This window comes from Octopus sinensis, unplaced genomic scaffold, assembly GCF_006345805.1.
Source record: "Octopus sinensis unplaced genomic scaffold, ASM634580v1 Contig00724, whole genome shotgun sequence".
Classification (NCBI taxonomy): domain Eukaryota; kingdom Metazoa; phylum Mollusca; class Cephalopoda; order Octopoda; family Octopodidae; genus Octopus; species Octopus sinensis.
Genome location: NW_021824217.1, coordinates 1 through 19,423, shown reverse-complemented (window position 1 = coordinate 19,423; position 19,423 = coordinate 1). Strand labels below are relative to the sequence as shown.

General features: G+C 36.0%; 4 protein-coding genes across 4 annotated transcripts; all 4 read left to right on the top strand.

Moving 5' to 3' along the window:
* The first annotated feature begins 736 nt into the window (after positions 1–736).
* On the top strand, positions 737–1,952 carry LOC115226962 (myosin-11-like). Its single transcript, XM_029797918.2, has one exon. The coding sequence runs from the start codon at positions 978–980 to the stop codon at positions 1,752–1,754; it is 777 nt and encodes a 258-aa protein (XP_029653778.2). The 5' UTR covers positions 737–977; the 3' UTR covers positions 1,755–1,952.
* On the top strand, positions 1,914–4,364 carry LOC118760843 (myosin heavy chain, non-muscle-like). Its single transcript, XM_036515519.1, has 4 exons — positions 1,914–1,946; positions 2,309–2,512; positions 3,034–3,540; positions 4,080–4,364. The coding sequence occupies exons 1-4, from the start codon at positions 1,914–1,916 to the stop codon at positions 4,362–4,364; spliced, it is 1,029 nt and encodes a 342-aa protein (XP_036371412.1).
* Positions 4,365–4,600: 236 nt separating this feature from the next.
* LOC115226961 (myosin heavy chain, embryonic smooth muscle isoform-like) lies at positions 4,601–5,847 on the top strand. The gene has a single exon (XM_029797917.1). The coding sequence runs from the start codon at positions 4,675–4,677 to the stop codon at positions 5,845–5,847; it is 1,173 nt and encodes a 390-aa protein (XP_029653777.1). The 5' UTR covers positions 4,601–4,674.
* Positions 5,848–10,099: 4,252 nt separating this feature from the next.
* LOC115226960 (dynein assembly factor 5, axonemal-like) lies at positions 10,100–16,739 on the top strand. The gene is made up of 2 exons (XM_029797916.1): positions 10,100–10,393; positions 16,665–16,739. Exons 1-2 carry the CDS (start codon positions 10,100–10,102, stop codon positions 16,737–16,739), a joined length of 369 nt encoding a protein of 122 aa, XP_029653776.1.
* The last annotated feature ends 2,684 nt before the right edge of the window (positions 16,740–19,423 follow it).

The window sequence follows — 19,423 nt, the reverse complement described above, 5'->3', positions numbered from 1 at the left end:
CACGAAATTCCTCCCCATGTGTTCGCAATAACGGACACTGCCTACAGAAGTATGCTACAAGAACGGGAGGACCAGTCTATTCTCTGCACGTATAATCCACACTGGCATTTCTAGAGGTGAATCGGGGGCTGGAAAGACAGAGAATACCAAAAAAGTCATTCAATACTTGACTTATGTCGCCTCAAACCGACAGGCTTTCAGAGAGACGGAGGTTGTGTCATTTAAATAATGTAGACCGAGATTGAGACACAACTTTTACAAGCCAACCCAATTTTAGAGGCCTTTGGGAATGCCAAGACACTCAAGAACGACAATTCCTCTCGATTTGTATTGAACTGAGTCAATTTGTAGGGAAAGTACATCAAAGTCAACTTTGACGGAGGTGGCTTCATTGGTGGAGCGTCAGTAATGACATGTAAATGAGTTGAGTAACGTGTAGACCTCCTCGAGAAGAGTAGAAGTATTCGACAGTCTCCCGGAGAGAGGACATTCCATATTATCTACCAATTGCTATCCTCTCCTGCCAACATGCGAGGTTTATCTTATTCTATCACGCCCAGACGAGTTGTTTTTGGGGCATCCTTCCTCCTATCGATATTTGACAAACGGGGATCTCAAGATTTTTGGAGTTGAGGACTCGGATGCTTTGAAGAACACGTTAAACGCTTTCAAAGTGGTGGGCTTTAAGGACGAGACTGTGAAATGTTAAATAGACATATATATGGAGTAGGTTTGATGCAGACTGTGTCGGGACTGCTCTTGTTGGGCAATGTTGAGTTTGGGAGTGAGAGGAATGGGGAACAGGCCACTATTCCAGATAATTCGGTAGCCCAAAAAGTGTGTCGATTGCTTGGATTGCAAGTGGGAGATTTTTCTTGTGCATTTCTTCGGCCACGAATCAAAGTCGGAAGAGACTATGTAAACAAATCACAAACAAAAGAGCAGGTGTGTTGGTGTAATGACTGTAGGCTGAGTTTATGGTGGAAGGCATTTCTAAGGCCACGTATGAAAAGTTGTTCAACCACATTGTACTGTGTCTCAACAGAGTGCTCAACAAGCACAAGCGACAGAACCACCAGTTCATTGGGATTCTCGATATTGCCGGTTTTGAGATATTCAAGGTCAACTCCTTTGAGCAGCTCTGCATTAATTACACCAATGAGAAGCTCCAGCAACTCTTTAACCACCGAATGTTCATAATCGAGCAGGAGGAGTATAAGCGGGAAGGAATTGAATGGGATTTTATTGACTTTGGCCTCGATCTGCAACCCACCATCGACCTTATTGAGAAACCAATAGGAATCATGGGCCTATTGGACGAGGAGTGTCTATTCCCTAAGGCCACGTACAAAACTCTAGTCCATAAAATCACCTCCAACGTCTCTTCCCACCCAAACTTTTGTAAACCCGACAAACTTCGTAATCAGTGCGACTTTGCTATCATTCACTACGCTGGGCGAGTGGATTATTCGGCTGAAAATTGGCTGATGTGCAATATGGATCCACTCAGTGACTCGGCTGTATCCCTCATGCAGAATTCGACCATGCCCTTCATTCGGGAGATATGGAAGGATGCGGAATATGTTGATGTGAGTCAGGAGACATCCTTGGCACGTAGGAAGAAAGGAATGTTCAGGACGGTCTGCCAACTCTACAAAATACAATTGGCAGAATTAATGGACAATCTGAGTAATACTACTGCACACTTTATTCGCTGCATCATCCCAAACCTGGAAAAGAAAGTATGTGTTTAATCCTGACATTAGCCTGGGAAACTGGATGCTCAGTTGGTGTTGGATCAACTTCGATGTAATGGAGTTTTGGAAGGAATAAGGATATGTCGCCAGGGATTCCCGAACAAAGTCACATACGAGGACTTTAGGCAGAGATATTCAGTTCTCGTTCAGACTAATATGCTCAATGACTTTATGGACAGTCGGAAGGCTGTAGAGATTATCGTTTTTTTTCATTCCATTCATTCTTAGCTACAAGAACTCGATTTGGATGTGTTATTGTTCAGATTGGGAGCTACCAAAGTGTTCTTCCGCACGGGAGTATTGGCTCATCTGGAGGAAGAGCGAGATTTGAGGATTGTGGAGTTAGTGGTGGCACTGCAGAGCCGGGGACGTCAGTATTTGGCCAAAAAGTGTGATCATAGTTTTCTAACAAAACAGGGAATACCAGAAACGACAACAATATAGGACAAGTGTTCTTGTTATTCAACGAAACTGTCGGAATTATCTCAAACTAAGGCAATGGCCTTGGTTTAGACTGTATAGCAAGGTTTCAACATTAAAATAACTCCCAGCTACTTCCTTTGGTGGAGTGTGGTCGTGGCGAGAACGAAGTAAAGGATTTGTCTGACCAACTGACCAAAGTCAAATCTCAGTTGGACAAACAGACTGCCGAATTATCAGATACCGCCAGTCAATTGACTGAACTGATACAAGACAAGCAATTCCTCACAAAACGCCTGCAAGAGGAAATAGACCGTTTTGAAGACTTGAATGAGGTAATTGATAATAATTATGTCTAGACTGTCTTCACTCTCTCAAATAGGAAAAAGGAGATGGAGGAAATTCTCCAAGATATGGAAACGAGGCTGTTGGAAGAGGAGGCCAATGCAGTAATGTTTGAGGAGACCAAGAAGAAGTTGAATGCCAATATACGTGACTTGGAAGAACAGTAATGACAATCTAGTGAATGTAGAATGGTCGAGTTTGAAACGAAGAGACAAGCCTTGGTGAGCGACAAAAACACAGCAGAAACCAAGATTTCTCTCCTTGGGCAGGAGTTGAATGATCAGAATTATAAAATCTCTAAAGTTATACATATTCACCTTAATAGACCAGTTGGAGAAAGAAAAGAAGACTTTGGAAGAACATGTGAGTTCTTTGGAAAAGTCGTGTCACTCTGAAGAGGACAGAGGCAAGAATATGCTCAAGCAAGTCAAAAAATTGGAGAGTAATATAATTGACCTCCAAAACCAGCTGAGGAAGGAAACACAAGTCGATATATTGTAATTATTGGTAGACGAAGGGGGAAGTACAGAAGAATGAGAGAAAAGTGTGTGCAGAGTTGGCAGAGTTGAGGGAACTGAATGAAGACAAGACAGCTCAGATTGAGCACATCCATTCACAGTTAAGTGCCAGGAATGAGCAGTGTCTCCAACTGACTGCTAAATACGACGAGGAACTTTTACTGAAGACGAAATACCTCAAAGAAAGCAGAGATAATCAGAATAAACTCCTCTCGGTGACAGAAGAACTTGAGATGGAAATTGAATCAAGGAAAAAACTAGAAAAGGAGAGAAGAGAAATCTCCCAGCAGTTGTGTGACCTTCGGATGGAGCAGGAGGAGACTGCTGATATTGGGGAGGCAGAAAAGATACTAAGAAGAGAGAAGGAGGAGAGGATATCTGTCCTGATGAAAGAGATTGAGGAACAGAGAACGAAATCTGAGCAAATGTTGAAAGAGCAGAAAACCAAGTACAGTCAGCAGGCGGAAGCTCATGCAGAGCAGGTTGAACTGCTCCAGAGAGTATTATCATCTCTGATTGGTTTAGAATGAGACTGTGTTGTCCAAGGCATTAAAATCTCTGGAGGAGGACAAGTCGAATGTGGAGGAGAGTGTTGAAAGATTGACCGCTCAAAAGAACGAGTCAGAGAAGAAGAGAAAGCAATTAGAACAGCAAATGGTTGATTTGAGTACTCGGATGAGTGATATCGAAAGACAAAGGCAGGACTCATTGGAAGAGAACACTCGATTGAGAGTAATTCAATGAAGTAGAGTGTTTAGGGTGAAGTGGTAAAAGTGAATGAAAATATGGAAACGTTGGAAAAGGCTGGGGTAGAGTTGGAAAGACAGTTGAAGCAAATTCGTCAACAATTGGCGGAGACAGAAGAAAATCTGTCGGAAGAGTGTGGAGAGAGGAAGAGGACAGTCAGCTTGCTCAATTCCAAGACAGCGGAAGTGAATGAATTAAAGGACAGGTTGAATGAGGAAGAGGGCATGGTTGAGTCCCTCCACCGACAAGTGCAACAATTGCAATTAAAAGTATAGCGTGTGCTTAATCTCAGTTGGGGGATGTGACAAGACGATTAGAAGTATTGACAGCTGAGAAGGAGGCAGGAGAGGACCTTGTTCGTCGTCTCAACAAAGAAATTGATGTTGTGAGAGGAGAGAAAGAAAGTCTAACTGCGGAGAAGGCACGACAGGACAAGACAGTCCGTCGTCTGCAGAATGAGTTGGAGGATGCCAACATTCAGTTGGAATCCTGTCAGGGAGTGATTGCCTCATTTGAGTCAAAGCAAAAAAAGTTTGACTCTTGTCTGCAAGAAGAGAAGAATGGCAGAGCAAAGTGAGTGTTGAGGGATAATATTAGTGCATTGCGGGAGAAGGAGAGAGTAGAACAGGAGTGTCGTAACATCGAAGCTCGTTATTTGAGTGCATGTAGAGAGCACGAGGAGAGGGAGGATCAGCTGACCGAATATCAGCGAAAGTGTGCACAATTGAGCAGAGAACTTGTTCAAGTGCAGTCAACAGAGGACACTGCGGATGTTAGTGGATTCTTTCATTGTTTAGAAGAACATTTTGAGGGATGAGATTAGACAATTCAAAAAGAAAATCGAAGAACAAAATATACTCATTGCAGAACAGGACGATGATATTTACATGCTACGGAATGACATGACGAGGAGAGATGTGTCTTACCAATCAGATAAGACAGAGTGGGAAAGACAGGCCAGAGAAAGGACTGAGGAATATGAGGAGCGACTCCGTTCAATGGCCAGAAAACTTAAAGAATCGGAGAATATGTTAGATGATGAACAGAAGAGCAGACTTGTTTCAGCTTCCAGCAAAAAGAAATTGGAAGGGGAGTTGGGTGCTCTGTCCTCAGCTATGGCACAGCTTGAGTCTGAGAGAGATAACTTGCTCAAACAAAACAAAAAACTTGGAAGTGGATTGAAAGAGGCCCTGAGAGAGTCCACTGAGGCACATGCTCGTGCTGAACAACATTCTGCCAATTTAGTGCAAAGTCAGACCAAAGTCAAATCTTTGACGAACGAATTGGAAGAAGCTCTGAACACTGCCGGCTCTCTTGAACAAATTAAAAAGGCATTGCAGGAGGAGAGAGATCAGTACAAGGACGAGTCCACATATAAAAACACCCGATTATCCTCTCTACAACAAGAGCTTGCACAATATAAGAGAACTGTTAGCAGTCTACAATCCGAGTTGGAGGAAGAAGTCAACAGCCATGAAGAGTTGGAGGAGCTCGTTCGCAGAGTTCAGTCGCAACACGAACAGTCATGTCAAGAACTGGCAGTTGAGAGAAATAAGGCCGTCAGAGCTGGAGATCTGCTCTCTACATCTGAGAGACAAAACAGAGACCTCAAGAATCGAATTGCTGTTTTGGAAGAGGACTATGCACGATCAAAGACAAGTGCTTCCGCTGTTCAGGTCCTTGAACAGAAAGTCGCCAAAGTTGAGGCACTCTTGGAATCTGAGTCGAGGTTGTTATGCTGTAATAAGAATTCCAGAGATCGAGAAAGTGCTCTTCGTTCCGTGAGGTCTTTGGAAAGGAAACTAAGAGAATCACAACAAAATGTCGAGGACGAGCATAGAATGGTCGAATCGTTCAAATCGCAAGTGGATATGGCCAATTCGAGAAATAAATTGTTGAAGCGAAATATGGATGAAGCTGACGACGAGTTGAATGCAATGAGAAGTAAGTTAAGGAAGGTGCAGAATGAAAGAGATGAGTTGGTCGAGTCAGTGGAAATATTACAGCGTGAAATTGCACAGAAATCCAGATATGCGTTTGTGTTGGATTTTAATTTTTAAAGACGAGGGTCTGTGAACAGTAAATCCGGAAATTTAATGACCAAGAATCTTCCCGATGAGGATGAGTAGTCTATGATTTAAACTATACGATTAATTAACTGATTTTTTTAAGAAACTTTAATATCATTCACTTCGCTGATTATGTAAATGGGACATGGAATATTCATTAGTCGTCCTATTTTTTAATAGTTTATTTAAAATTATTAAAAATATCAGAAATTTTAATATAAAGTTCTTAGAGAAATTTACTTGTTCTCTTCTAAAATCTGTTGCCTTCGCTGCAGTAGAAGTATTCTTCCATTATTTGTTAAACTGCGTGTTCGCGTTCAAGTCAAATAATTTCCATGTTAATAGAGTAGCGGATTGGGGTGGATTTATATCTCGAATATAAATTTTCCTTTGAAATTTCTTTTTGCTAGTAGATTCCAGTCAATGTGTGGAGTTGTTGATACTTTATTTCCAATGTTAAATTCACAAAAATTTCTTCTAATTTGTCGGCCACTTCTCTTCCACTTTTGTTCAGAATGTTCCTAGTGAATGCATATTTCGACTACAGAAATTAATCAAGAAAAATGATCATTTTGATTCTTAAATCTACAATAATAACCAATAAACTTTAAAACTTTTAAGATTAATTAAATCGAATTGAAACCTTTCATCAGGTAAATCAGCGACAATATGGCTCGAATCGTCATACTGCACAGCAAACTTGCATATATTGCACTCAGTTACGACTTGACGAATGATGTTTCGCTTGATTACAAAAAATCTCCTTCTGCAAAGTGCATCCAGAGCATTATGCCCACAATGATTTGTTTCGTGAATTTCTTAAGCAATGATTTTCATTTCTTCTGTGCTTGTTAAAGCTATGAAAAGCTTGTGAAGTCGATTATTATTTCGCAGATATGGCTTTCCGTGAATAAGAATGAAATTTTCAGCTTTCTTTCTTACCCGGAAATTTTTAACTTTTGAAATATTTACGTCTTGACCTTCAAGAACGGATTTTAGTGGATTGTACTCTGTATCAGTTTTAATAAACATCCTCATTTGGGCCATTAGGCTAACGTAATTGTTTTAACGTGAATTATTATTTTATAGGAGGCTGAACGATTAAATGAAATAAATCTGCTCGTATGGGGGAAAATCAGATAATTGTTAGATGTCTATTGTCAGGGTGGACGGTTTTGGATGAGTAAAACCTCTTGAAATGCAATTCATCAGTTTCTGAAAGGAGATGAATTTATTTTTCTTTAGAAAATTTCCTGGCAGAACATTAGTAAATTTTATAGATTGCTACTGTATGTGGAACAGATTATTATACAAAAACAATAAAGTCTCTTTAAATCGGAATACTAATTTTTGAAATGAAGGGAAAAGGCCAAATCACTCTTTTGGACAATCAGGTCGTAGATATCCAAAACACGGTTTTTCAAAGAGTCATGAGAACATTTGTGTAATTCTAGCTCTAGTTTGTAGAATTTCAGAAATCGGTGAAACACTTAGTAGCGAGAAATATTAATTATGTTACTTAACGATATTTTCAAATACTTAAAATGAATGAACGTTTACAAATTTGAAAATACGACAAAAAAGGGGTTTCTCTGGCATTCATTGCTCAATGACATCATGAAAAGAGTAATATATGATACGTGATTTTTTCCCCTTCTTGTTAACCGCGGAAACGAAATTTTCCCGTATCTTTTCATCCTTTTGGAAAAAGCCCCCTGTTTGTGACATAATTTTCTGAAATTCTCCGCCGAACTTCTGACTTAATAACATGCCAGAAAAGCAGGTTAATTTAAAATTAAATTAGTTTTTGGATTGGTTGTAAGTGGACCATTTACGTGAAACACGTGACGCCTTCTTGTCTAAGATTGCCAAATGTAGATATCACAACAAATAGCAGAATTGTCTTAAGGACAAATTATTCTGTTAATTATTATATTTAATCATGAAAGATAATAATATATCATTTATTCCTAGAAATAATAGAGTAGTATCCAACAACATTCAAGTTGATTATGAAAAACATGATATACCAGCCAATAGCCCGACACATTAACTGTTTGGGTGAGGAAAACAAAATGATTAGAAAAAAAGCACTACTGGGTATTCAACATGAAGCAATCGATAAGGCAATGAACAGAGAGGAATTTGAGAAACTCTTTTTTAGCGACATAATCACTCCCCTACTAAGAATAGTATCCGACCCGGTAGAATCCTGCAGAGAACTGGCTCTTTCTCTTCTCTCCAGCTACCTCCCTCTCATCTCTGCTCAGAAAACAGCTCTGCAATACATAGTCCCAGTTTTCCACCAAAGATACACGCAACAACCACTTATTGAAGACTCCGAAGAAGTTAGACTACAAGCAGCACAACTCGTTCTTTCATTCATTGTACCAGAAATGACATTTTTTGAAGATGTTGGGAAAATTACGCTCGCATTCCTTACTGATCCCTTTCCGGCCATCAGACACGTGGCTTGTTCTTGTGTAGTGCGTCTTGCCGAGATAGGTCACATTTATAGCCAGACTGAGGCTATCCTCAAATCTCTCTTGGTCTCCGTCGTTCATCAGCACTCCAAATTACGTAAGACGATTGTGGAGACAATTGGTTTTGTTTTGTGTTATGTTCAAAGGCGTGCTGCTTTTGAGAGGAAATGGAAAATTATTGACTGAGGCATTGCCGCATTTGGCCCAACGATTCTTTGATCCCAACCACACAGTCCGGGAGGCTGCAACACGTGTCGTTGGAATGTGGCTTATCGAATTGCCTGACAGATACTCCTACTTCCATAATCTAATTCCTCTTCTTCTTACCTCCCTCAGTGATAGACAGCCTTCAATTGTTAATGTGGGGATGTCACTGTGGAATGATGCGGGAATTAAATTTATGAAAGAAAATGAAGAGGATTTGAAGGATAAAATGGATTTTATGGAATATTCCTACAGCAGTGAGCCCCTTAGGATAGGAGATACTACTTGTTTTATCTTTTGTTTCTAATCCTAGACGAAATATGTAATTTGGGTTGTTGTGAGCTTGTGAAAAGGAATATTGGGCGTATTCTGCTTGCTCTTATGGCTGATCTTTCAGACTGGCTTGTCTCCACTCGCTCTAAAGCAGCTGACCTTCTCCCCTACCTCCTGATCAATGCTGGTGAATACATGACTCAACATACCGAGCTGATTATTCAAATTATCATTAAAATATCAGCTGACAGTGAACAGACACTCTCCTATAAAGTATTTCTCTCGATTCTAGTTAACAGAAAGCAGCCAATATAGCTGGCTTTTTTATATCTCCTGATTTGTCAGTCGATATATGTTTGGGTCATCTTTCAAAAAATTTATCGTCTCCTATTCTGACGCAGAGCACTCTTTTTGTACTAAGTGCCTTGATTAAAGGAATTCCACAAGACGTATTTGAAAAATTCTTACATAAGTTAGCGCCGAATATATTAAATTCCTTTAATGATGTCTGCCACTCTGAAATTGTATTGGAATTTTATTACTCCTAGGCTCTAACTCAAAGGGCGTTGTTTGAGTGTTATGTATCATTGTGGAATATTTTAGGGGATGATTTTTATAAATATACTTTTGAAGTTCTTAAAGGAAGTTTGTACATATATTCCATTACCGAGGATCGAGAACTGGGATTAGAGATTAAACTATTTTGGGAGAAAATGGCAGAGGCGGAAGGTCTGGGTTCAGTTAAAGATCTTGTTAACAAATTCTCTATACAATTATTTGGCTCGTTGGGTTCAAATGCTCAGTGGACGGTTTTTTCTCCTGAAGGAAAATTCTTTGACTGTCTTGTTTCTGAATCGAGTCTCTATTATATTAAATTTTATTTTTAGTCACAGTCTCGTCTTGGAGTCTTGCGAGGCCCTATTTTGAACAAAATTTAAGCACTGAATGTGACCCAAACCTTCGATTACGAATATTATCTTTATTTTCAAGATTTGTTTTGAAAGTAATTCAATTGGAAGAAATCGATACGATAATTAATTCGGAGGAGTAAGTGATTGGCGGTCATCTGTAGAATTGAGTGGGTTATTGGTCGACTGATTGCTCCCAATATAGTATGGAAGGCTGGTCGTTCTGCATCAGCAGTGAGAATTGCTGCTTTGGCCTGTCTTTGGACTGTGATGAGTCAACAAATCATACAACGAAATATTTCTGCAGAGTTCTCCCCTAACATTTACTTTGGTCTTTTAAATTCACTGACGTCTTGTTTGGAGGACAGTAACTCGATGAGTCGTCTTTTCTCTGTCAGAATATGTAGCAGTTTGATGTTGATATTTTCAAAAATTCCGACAAACAACTGTGATTTTGACATCGAGGAAAAGTTGTTTGCCTTCAGTGAAAATTTGCTTAAACGAATGGACGACAGTGACGACAATATTCGACTTGAAGTTTTGGAAGCTTTTTATTCGTATTTCGATTGCATTCGTCATTTTGGTCTGGCAAACAAGCGTGAGAGTTATTTTGAGTTTATATTTCGATGCTTGCTTATTCACATGGACGATGTTGCAGTTCAGGAGTCTGTTTGTGGTTATTTTATTATTAGTAAATGTTAGGGCTCTTGATGAGTTTGATTGATGTGAACGGGCATTTGTTGAGAGCGGAACTTGTCAAAGTTTGTGGAAGGCATCGAGTGACTCATTACTGTGATATGCTACTTAAAAGATTGGATGAAGACTGTGCCTAACTGTTTGGCTAATAAAATTACGTTATTTCTTAAGTTATCAAATGGAATACATTATTTTAATGCAGATAAAGATAAGCTTAGATATATAAAAGTTGCAAAGTCCATTAATTTCCCAATGATTTTCAATTTCCCAGTGAAGCTTTATGTTGTAATCAATGCTATATTTTGTAGCATTTTTTAAAAAATCACAAATATATTTAAAATATTAACGAGACTAAAAAAGGGCTTAAAAGTTTTTTCCTTACTCTTAGTACGAATGATTTTTTACTAAATTTAACTTAAGCTCTTTTTTGGGGAATATTTCATTATATAAACTACGATATCCTCCCTTAATAAATTTTTATACTATTGGATTCGGGTTACCTTCAGAATTAAAATGTCGAAACAATGTCAAAATTTTTGCCGAAAGACAAGCTAATGAAATAATCAAATTGTTAATTCATAAAAAGTAAATAAGACTGATATTGGTAAAGAAAAATTTTTTAATATTCTTATTGAAAAATTAACGAAAAGGAAATAACGGCCAACGAAGTAAAGGATTTTATTGTATCAAGGATGTTACTCAGGCCTCTTCTGTACCCTAATCATGGAGATGCGTTGGTAGTTGTTTAGACATCTTCTAAGAATGGAACAGGAAACGCCTGAAAATATCTTCATGGAATAATTCTTTGAAATACTTAGAGAAAAGTTTCGAAGTCGTTTACTTACTACGTTTTCGGAAGTTCTAATCAATGGTCTAAAGCTAACAATAAAGGCTGTGTATATACAATCAAATCGACTATATTACCTTCCCAATCTCATTATAGAGATTGTTGTCCGACGCTAGAAGTTGTGGAGGAACGGTAAATGACAGTGACCACAAACTGACAGTTTCTAGATTGAAGCTTAAACGATAACCAAATTTATAACATGGGAAGTAACCAATGCATTCATGCACCTTAAAGGCAATCGATCAGCGGGCTTGATGGTATACCGGGCGAGTTACTAAAACACGCCCCGACTATCGTTTGAAATATAATCAGGAACATATTAAACGAGTCAATGGAGTTTCATTGTTCCCTTCCATTAGTCTTAATCCCAATACACCAATCTGGAAAAAAGAAAGATTACTAGATGGACTAAGGCCAATTATTCTACTGTCAACCATCAGGAAAACTTTATCGATTATAGTGCTTAACCGGATACGAGAGCCTATGGAAAAATACTTTTCTCAAAGTCAACGTGGGTTTTGAAGTAAAAGATCTATCTCGGATATCGTGTGGAGCCATAGATGTCTTACATCAATATGCCAAAAATACTCAAAAGTCATATACATTTCAGAATTTGACTTTACGAAGACCTTCGACAGCATTAATTAAGAAAAACTCATGAATGTTCTAAAGGAACTTGAAGAAGATTGTCTAAGACTAATAAGTCTATTACTTTCTAAAACGGATCTATCTGTGAAAATTGGAACTAAGCAGTCAGGGAGATTTAGCACTAATATGGGCACTCCACAATTCTCAATCTCTTATTCTAATCATCATATATTTCGAGGAGAGCTGGGATCCAAATATGAAGACATTACCGAATTACTATACGCTGACGATGTATACTTTGCCTTTACTGACCAGGAAATAGTTGACAAAGTTTAACACAAGGCCAAAAATATATTGAATAAATTGAATTTACGTATAAACATTAAGAAGACTGACTTTACACGAATCGAACAAACAATATCAAGAAATGACAAGCATTGGAAACATACAAAAAACTTGGCTTACTACTTTAGGATGCCGAGGAAAGATGTTTGCCACAACATCCTTTAAAAAATTGCACATCTGTTTAAGAAAAAAGCATTTTCCGATGAAAATTTGCATCAGATTATATAATACTTTTGTGAAACCAATATTGCTCTGTAATTTTCTTCAAAAAAGATTTAAAGAAGCTAGATGCATTTCATAAAAACCAACTCCGTAAACTGATCAGAATCTTCTGGCCAAGAAAAATTATACAATATATGTAAATCTATACAAATCATTATGGACGTTATTTTATCGAGATGGCAACTATTTGGACATATCCTTCTAAATCATGTAACAAAATAATGGATGAATATGTCCACTCCGGAAGTTCATGAGTATCGAGGGCGACCAGGAATACGCTTGCAACATGCTAAAAGAAAAACTACGCAACAATCGCCGGTAAACTGGTCGCGGCGGACGATCTGTACGACGCTCGAATGAAGACCAGAAACAAAAGAACGTGGGTGAAGATGGCGGGGAGCATGGCTCTAGGCATTCCTCAGGCGAAACCCTTCTAGGGCGACGCGAAAGAGCTAACTAACTAAAATTGTTTGCTAAATTAAAGAACGTTAGAGAGTGGAGAATCGAGTGATGTAAGCTCCACTTGTTTATCTCGTTTGACCTCCTTGACAAAATGACTCAAATTATCTAATTTCTGTTATAATTATGACAAACTCGAATTGCAGGTTATTTTCAGTCCGATTTTAAAAACTTCATATAGAAACAAAGAAATCTGTTGCATATATCTACACTTCTGTTCCTCGATGTGCTTGAAATGGCCGCCATCCTTGAAAAATATTTATAAAGAAAATTAATTTTAGCATCTTGCAGAACGGTAAAACTGGTTTTATCATGACACGTATTTTTATTCAATCCACCTGCTTACATATAATCCGAACACGATTCCCATACAGACAATTCGGTTGCAGGTCATTAATATTTGGAAACGGGCAAAACGAAAGAGTCGATATTGAATGGCAAATCCTTATTCCCGTGGATGAAATAATCCCAGATCTTTTATGATAATCATTATAACTGGAACTGGGGATCGCGAAGAGTAGTGGAGATAATCACATCTGGCAAGGAAAGCGACTGGGGATGATATTATTAGCCACCACTTCGGAGATGTAGGCCATCTCAACCATCTCATTTACGTAATCAAAGATCTATCTTACTCGTCAGAAGCGGGAATAGTCATTGAATCTGGAATAGCAGGAATTTCCCACCACAATTATTTTTTGCTAGAATAATTGAGCGGTTCATGCGTGTTGGTTGTAGTCGATGAGCATGGTCCGTCTCTAAAACATGTGAATTGGGGAATGAACGCCCAATCTGTAGGACATGAACTCAAAAAAGAGAAAAGACGAATAGGTCCCTCATTCGTAATGAACCTTTGGGTCAGACGGAGCTCATAAAGCAGTAACCAACTGTCCGTCGTGTACAAGGTAAATCTTATGATTTTTTATAAGGACTTGTGAAAGGAGAGTAGACTGCCATATTTACAGAATTTTCTGGCAGCATTGTACACTAACTGTACACACATTTCCGCACAATGTATGATTATTCTGTCGAGTAATAGTCAATAGATTTTAGAATCCACCCCAACCAGCGAACTCGTCCCAGAAAGACTGTTCAAAATTCTGGCAGATATCGATTAATGTGCTTTATTCAAAGCAATAACAAATTAAATAAATTTGCAAAATCATACCTTGATTGCAAATATGAGTTGTTTAAATTGACTAGATATCTAGTTAATATTCATTTAACTTTACATTAGAGCAGTAGTTCTCAAACTTTTTGTTTCGCATACCCCTTGGTGTCTAAGATTAAAGATGATTAATGTAAATCATCACCCGGACGATATAAACTGCCCGGACGATATAATATACGACAATGACTAACCTTCTATTTTTGGATCTGTTAGTGAAAGATGGACTGATCTCGCACGATGGACTGATTTTGAATTAAATAAGTCTTTGTTTACAGAGATATGTTGTCGGAAAAAAACCAAAAAATCGATTAAGCTATTCTTGGATACTTGAAGGTAAATCATAAACTTTTACGGAAAAAGTACACCCGTAAGATCTACTTCATTTATTTCAAGTATATCTTTTTCAATTTGAAATAAACAAGATGAAATAAATGGAAAGTTATGTGATTTATTAAATTTTATTTAATTGTAGATGGCAGATGTTATGATTTGAATTTTCGAGCATAGTAAAATTAGAATTTTTTATAATGTATCCACTGTTGGAGCTTCATAAAAAGACCTACAATATTAACATTACTTCTAAAAACTTTTTCCAGAATGTCAACAATTCTAATCCTTCCTTTGTACCAAGAAATTCAAAACAGTAATCGCGAGAAAATGCACGTTAAGTAAGATAGGGTTACGCCCCAATACTTACACTCCTCGACAAAAAAATGATTCAAAAATTCATATTTAGTTTTTTTGAAAATCTTATAAATATTCTGTCACAGGCCACAACTGTTACTCCGCCAGATATGTTACACTAAAATTCATATAAATAGAAATAAAAACTTTTAAAATTAAAAATTAATACAAAGCATAACCTAATTGTTCGCAAAAATATGCTTTTCTGAATAGAAAAAATTTGGACTGAAACATGAATTTTTTCCCAAAAACCAACATACCGTGTAAAATATGAGTTTTAAATTATTTAGCAATCTATTTAATTTTGGCTTATCCATATCTTTTTTTTATTAAATAATTATTCTTTTTTTTTAATAAAAAAAATTTTAAAAGCCTCTTATTAGTTTAAAACGTTTTCTATCAAGGAATCACAAAAAAGAAGGATCATTCCCAATTTTAATTAAGCGTGAAACATGTATTTCTCATACATGTCACCTGTCTCACTTTGTATTGTTACTACAAAATCGTCTTTTGCCACAATTGTGTATTTCACCATCTCTAATCCATCATAAAGTGGATATTGTCGTTTGTTAGCGTCATTATCTTGCCTAAATTACATGTTTATACATCCCAAATACCTTAAGATTACTATCTCTCCTACACTAAAAGTAGCCTCGTCATACTTCCATTTTCTTCTCTGAGCCATTTTATCAGCTGCCAACAGAATATTTACATACGCTTCATTCCTTTCCTCTTCCAAATATTCTATGTCATCATTTTGCATTAATAAAAAAAACTTAAAACCTGGCAAGGAATACATCGTTTTATGACACGATTGATCTCTGCACGTGATATTCCGTGGTATAAGCGCGCCAATTTTGAAAACAACCGGTCTCGACCAAAATGATTCAAATTATGTTCAGCCAATTGAAATAAACATTTATTATGCAAACTTCAATATATTTATCTTTAAGTTCAGCTTCATCGCTGCAGAAAAATCTTAATTTAAGTCCATCTTTAGTGATATAGGAGCTCCATCCAAAAAATCAAATTTATTTGCTAATTCAGTAGTCTTGATCTTTGCATCCGCGAAAGCGTCCTGCTGACGAATACGAGCTCAGGATTGCTCTTAAGTTCCTTAAGTAATTCTAAGTCTTCCTTTGTTACTTGCACTAAACGCATTTTAACGTGTATTTGTAATTTAAAAAACATCAATATTTTTAAAAATTTATAAGTTTTCTTTGATTTCATAGAAATATACCAAAGGATTCATGTTTTAAGTTTTTTCCAACTTGACATTTGATGTTGGTGTAACACATCTGGCGAGTAACAGTTGTGGCCGGTGACATATTCTAATTTCAAAAAAACTTAATAGATTAGTTGGAACTATTATTATTTAAATTTTAATAAAATATTGTTAATTACATTAATTTGGAAAAATTAAAAGCATGACACACAATATGTTAGTATATGTCAGTGAAAAAAATGATTCAAAATTAACCCATTCCTAATTAATATCGGAATGCTCTCCTTTTGCCGTAAAAATTTCCCAGCATCGTTTTGTAACTGATAGAATAAGTTTTTCAATAAATGTTTTGGAATATTTTCCCAAATATGGAGAAGTTCCTGCTTTAGTTCTTGACATTTTTTACATCGACTTTGCGTAATTCAGCCTTCATATGAGCCCATATATGCTCAATTGGGTTCAGATCATGTTTTCTTTTCAAAATAATCCATAATTAACTTAGCAGTATGACAAGGTGGCATTGTCCTGCTGAAATGAAATCGCAAAGTCCCATTTTGCAACAGATCTCTGTAGCTTGTTGGCTAAAAGGTTTAAATATTCGCCAAATTTAATATCCCGTCAACAAAAACTAATTCTCCAACCCGTTAAAAGAAAAACATCTCCATACCATGAGTTTCCCTATTTTTGTTCTGTAAAATTTCAGACCAAATCACCTGTTCCAAATTTCACAGTTGTTGAAATATTTTTAGACTTAAATTGTTCACCGCTTTTCCTATAAACTATTTTCTTGTTTTGTTTGGAATCACGTGAAAAACGCATTCATCCGAAAAAATTGTACTTTTCCATTCGTCATCAGTAGGGCAACCAGAAAATGACCTTAAAAAAGTTAAATATGACCGTAAAAAATATGACTTTATGACTTTAAAATTCTAAAATATAACTTAAAAATATTAAAATATAACCTAAAAATCAAAAATGACCTATCGAATTTTGATTTTTAGATATTCTGAATTTGAAAATATGAAAAAATTAAACATTTCAATCAATGAATTTATTATAATATTGCATCATATAATATTTAATATTTTCTGGCTTGAAGTTTCTATCCTTTTTGAGCAATTTATTCAGCATAGAAAAGCTTCTTTCTGCAGATATTGATGTTGAAGGACATTTCCATAAGTAAATAAATGTTTCTGGAGAAATACTAGAAATTCTAGCATTTTTAATATCGTCCATGGTAACATACTTATCCACTTTAAAAAATACTTGTTGATGTCACAATTATCCCCACCAAAATTACCGGAATCAATGAATTCAATTGCATCTTTAATTGTATAAAATTTTTCTTGCCATTTTCTGATTTCATCAATAATAGGTTGTATGAGCCATTAACTCTTCCCAGATTTTTCTCCAAATTTTCAGAGCTAACAGCATTTTTCGTATTCATCACAATCTTTCCACAATAGGATAAGACAATTTCGCGAACTCTTGAAAGATGTCGACTATAATATTTTGCTGCGTCCCAACCAGCTGCCCCATCTTGTTAGAACAACATCAGGTGGAAGTCCAATAACTGTAAAAAGACTCCTCCGGGAGGGATTTTTTACAATCGACATTTTGATAGACGAGATTAAGTCGTCAATATATTTATAATGTGATCTAATCTTTAATGCACAATTGTGCAGAAGATGAGCAAAACAAGTTATATGAATCATTTTAATATACATAACCTTCAATGTACTCGCTGCTAAAGTCATATAACGGCAGCATCAGAAATAAATAATAAAAAATTTTCCCTTTTTATATCATAAATTCGAATTGTTCATCTACAATTCTACAAATTGCAGATGCATCACAAATTTCAATTTCCAAGCAATTAATAAATAAATTTTTTCAGGACTTTCAATAGTCCCACAAAGAACGTTAACAAATTTCTGTTTATTTATTTCCGTTTCATCAACAAGTATGAATATATCTTTTCCAGAAATAATTGTTTTAAGCATTTCAATCAATTGATATGCAATCTGGAAATATATTTCTGCACCAACTTTCTCTGGGAACAGTAAATCCGAGATTATTAAAAAAAATTAATAAAGTGTTCATTTCTTATTTGTAAAGAGGTATATTCGCCTTCGTCATCACTTCGACTAAGCAAATCCGAAATTTTTCTTTGCTTCAAGTTTCGGAAGAGTGTTGAGTTGCGTTTGGAAATTTTGTCTGTTCCTTTTTATAGCCGGGTAGTTTCCCTGTGCTGCACCACATTTAACGTTTTCGTAAAATTAAAAAAAACTGAGCATTTCAAACAAAATAAACGTCCAGCCGAATCAATCTGAAATTCAGACGGGTATCGTTTAATTATTTATTAACTTTTGATTGTTAGATTGCTTTTGTTTCGGCATCTAAAATCTATAATATTTAAGCGGCCAACTACCAAAACTGTGTAAAACGTGTAATTGTCAAATTAAACAAAGATTATAAAAATATATGATTTAATAAATATAAATAGTGACCTAACAAAAAAATATGACCTAAAAATAATATGACCTAACGGCATAAAAATGACCTATAAGACCTAAAAAAATTAATAAAACTATTAAAAAATATAATAATAGTTTATTAATTATAGAAATAGCATCAATTGACCAATAAAAAATAATATGACTTATATGACTTTTGGTTGCCCTAGTCAATCAGATATGGTTAAAAATTTTTTCGTTATTTCAATCTTTTTTCAGTGTTTTTGTTCAAAAATGGTTTATTTTTAGCGACACGCCCAAATATACCATTTTCATTTAGATTTCTTATAATTGTTCATGATGAAATTTTTTATTTGTTAGTTTCCCGATTCATTTGAGATCTCTTTCGATGTTTTTGTTGGATTTTCTTCAGAATATTTTATCAATTCTTTTAATCATTTTCATTAAGTATTTTTGGTCGTCCAGATCTGGTTTTCGATGAATCTTTCCTGTCTTCTTGTATCGTTGGATAAAATTAGACAATGTTGCCTCATGTACCCCGACTTTTGAAGAAATGCCCGAAATGGCATTTTGGTTTCATATAGGCAATAATTTTTCCTTTCATGAAGTCATCCATATGATTTTCCCTAAAATACAGATATTAAAATCTTATAAAGAGATATTTGTTTAGATAATTTTTTGAATCTTTTTTTTGTCACTGACATATACTAAATATTGTGTGTCATGTTTTAATTTTTCCAAATTAATGTAATTAACAAATATTTTATTAAAATTAAATAATAATAATTACAATAATCTACTAAGTTTTTTGAAATTAGAATATTTATAAGATTTTTAAAGAAAAACTAAATATGAATTTTGAATCATTTTTTTTGGCGAGGAGTGTATTTATAATTTTTCGATAGAGATTCACTCCGTTTGGGTATCTGCAATCGCCTTGGGCTCCCTGTCTGCAGACCTTACCCCTGGCGTTGTGGGGCTAAAG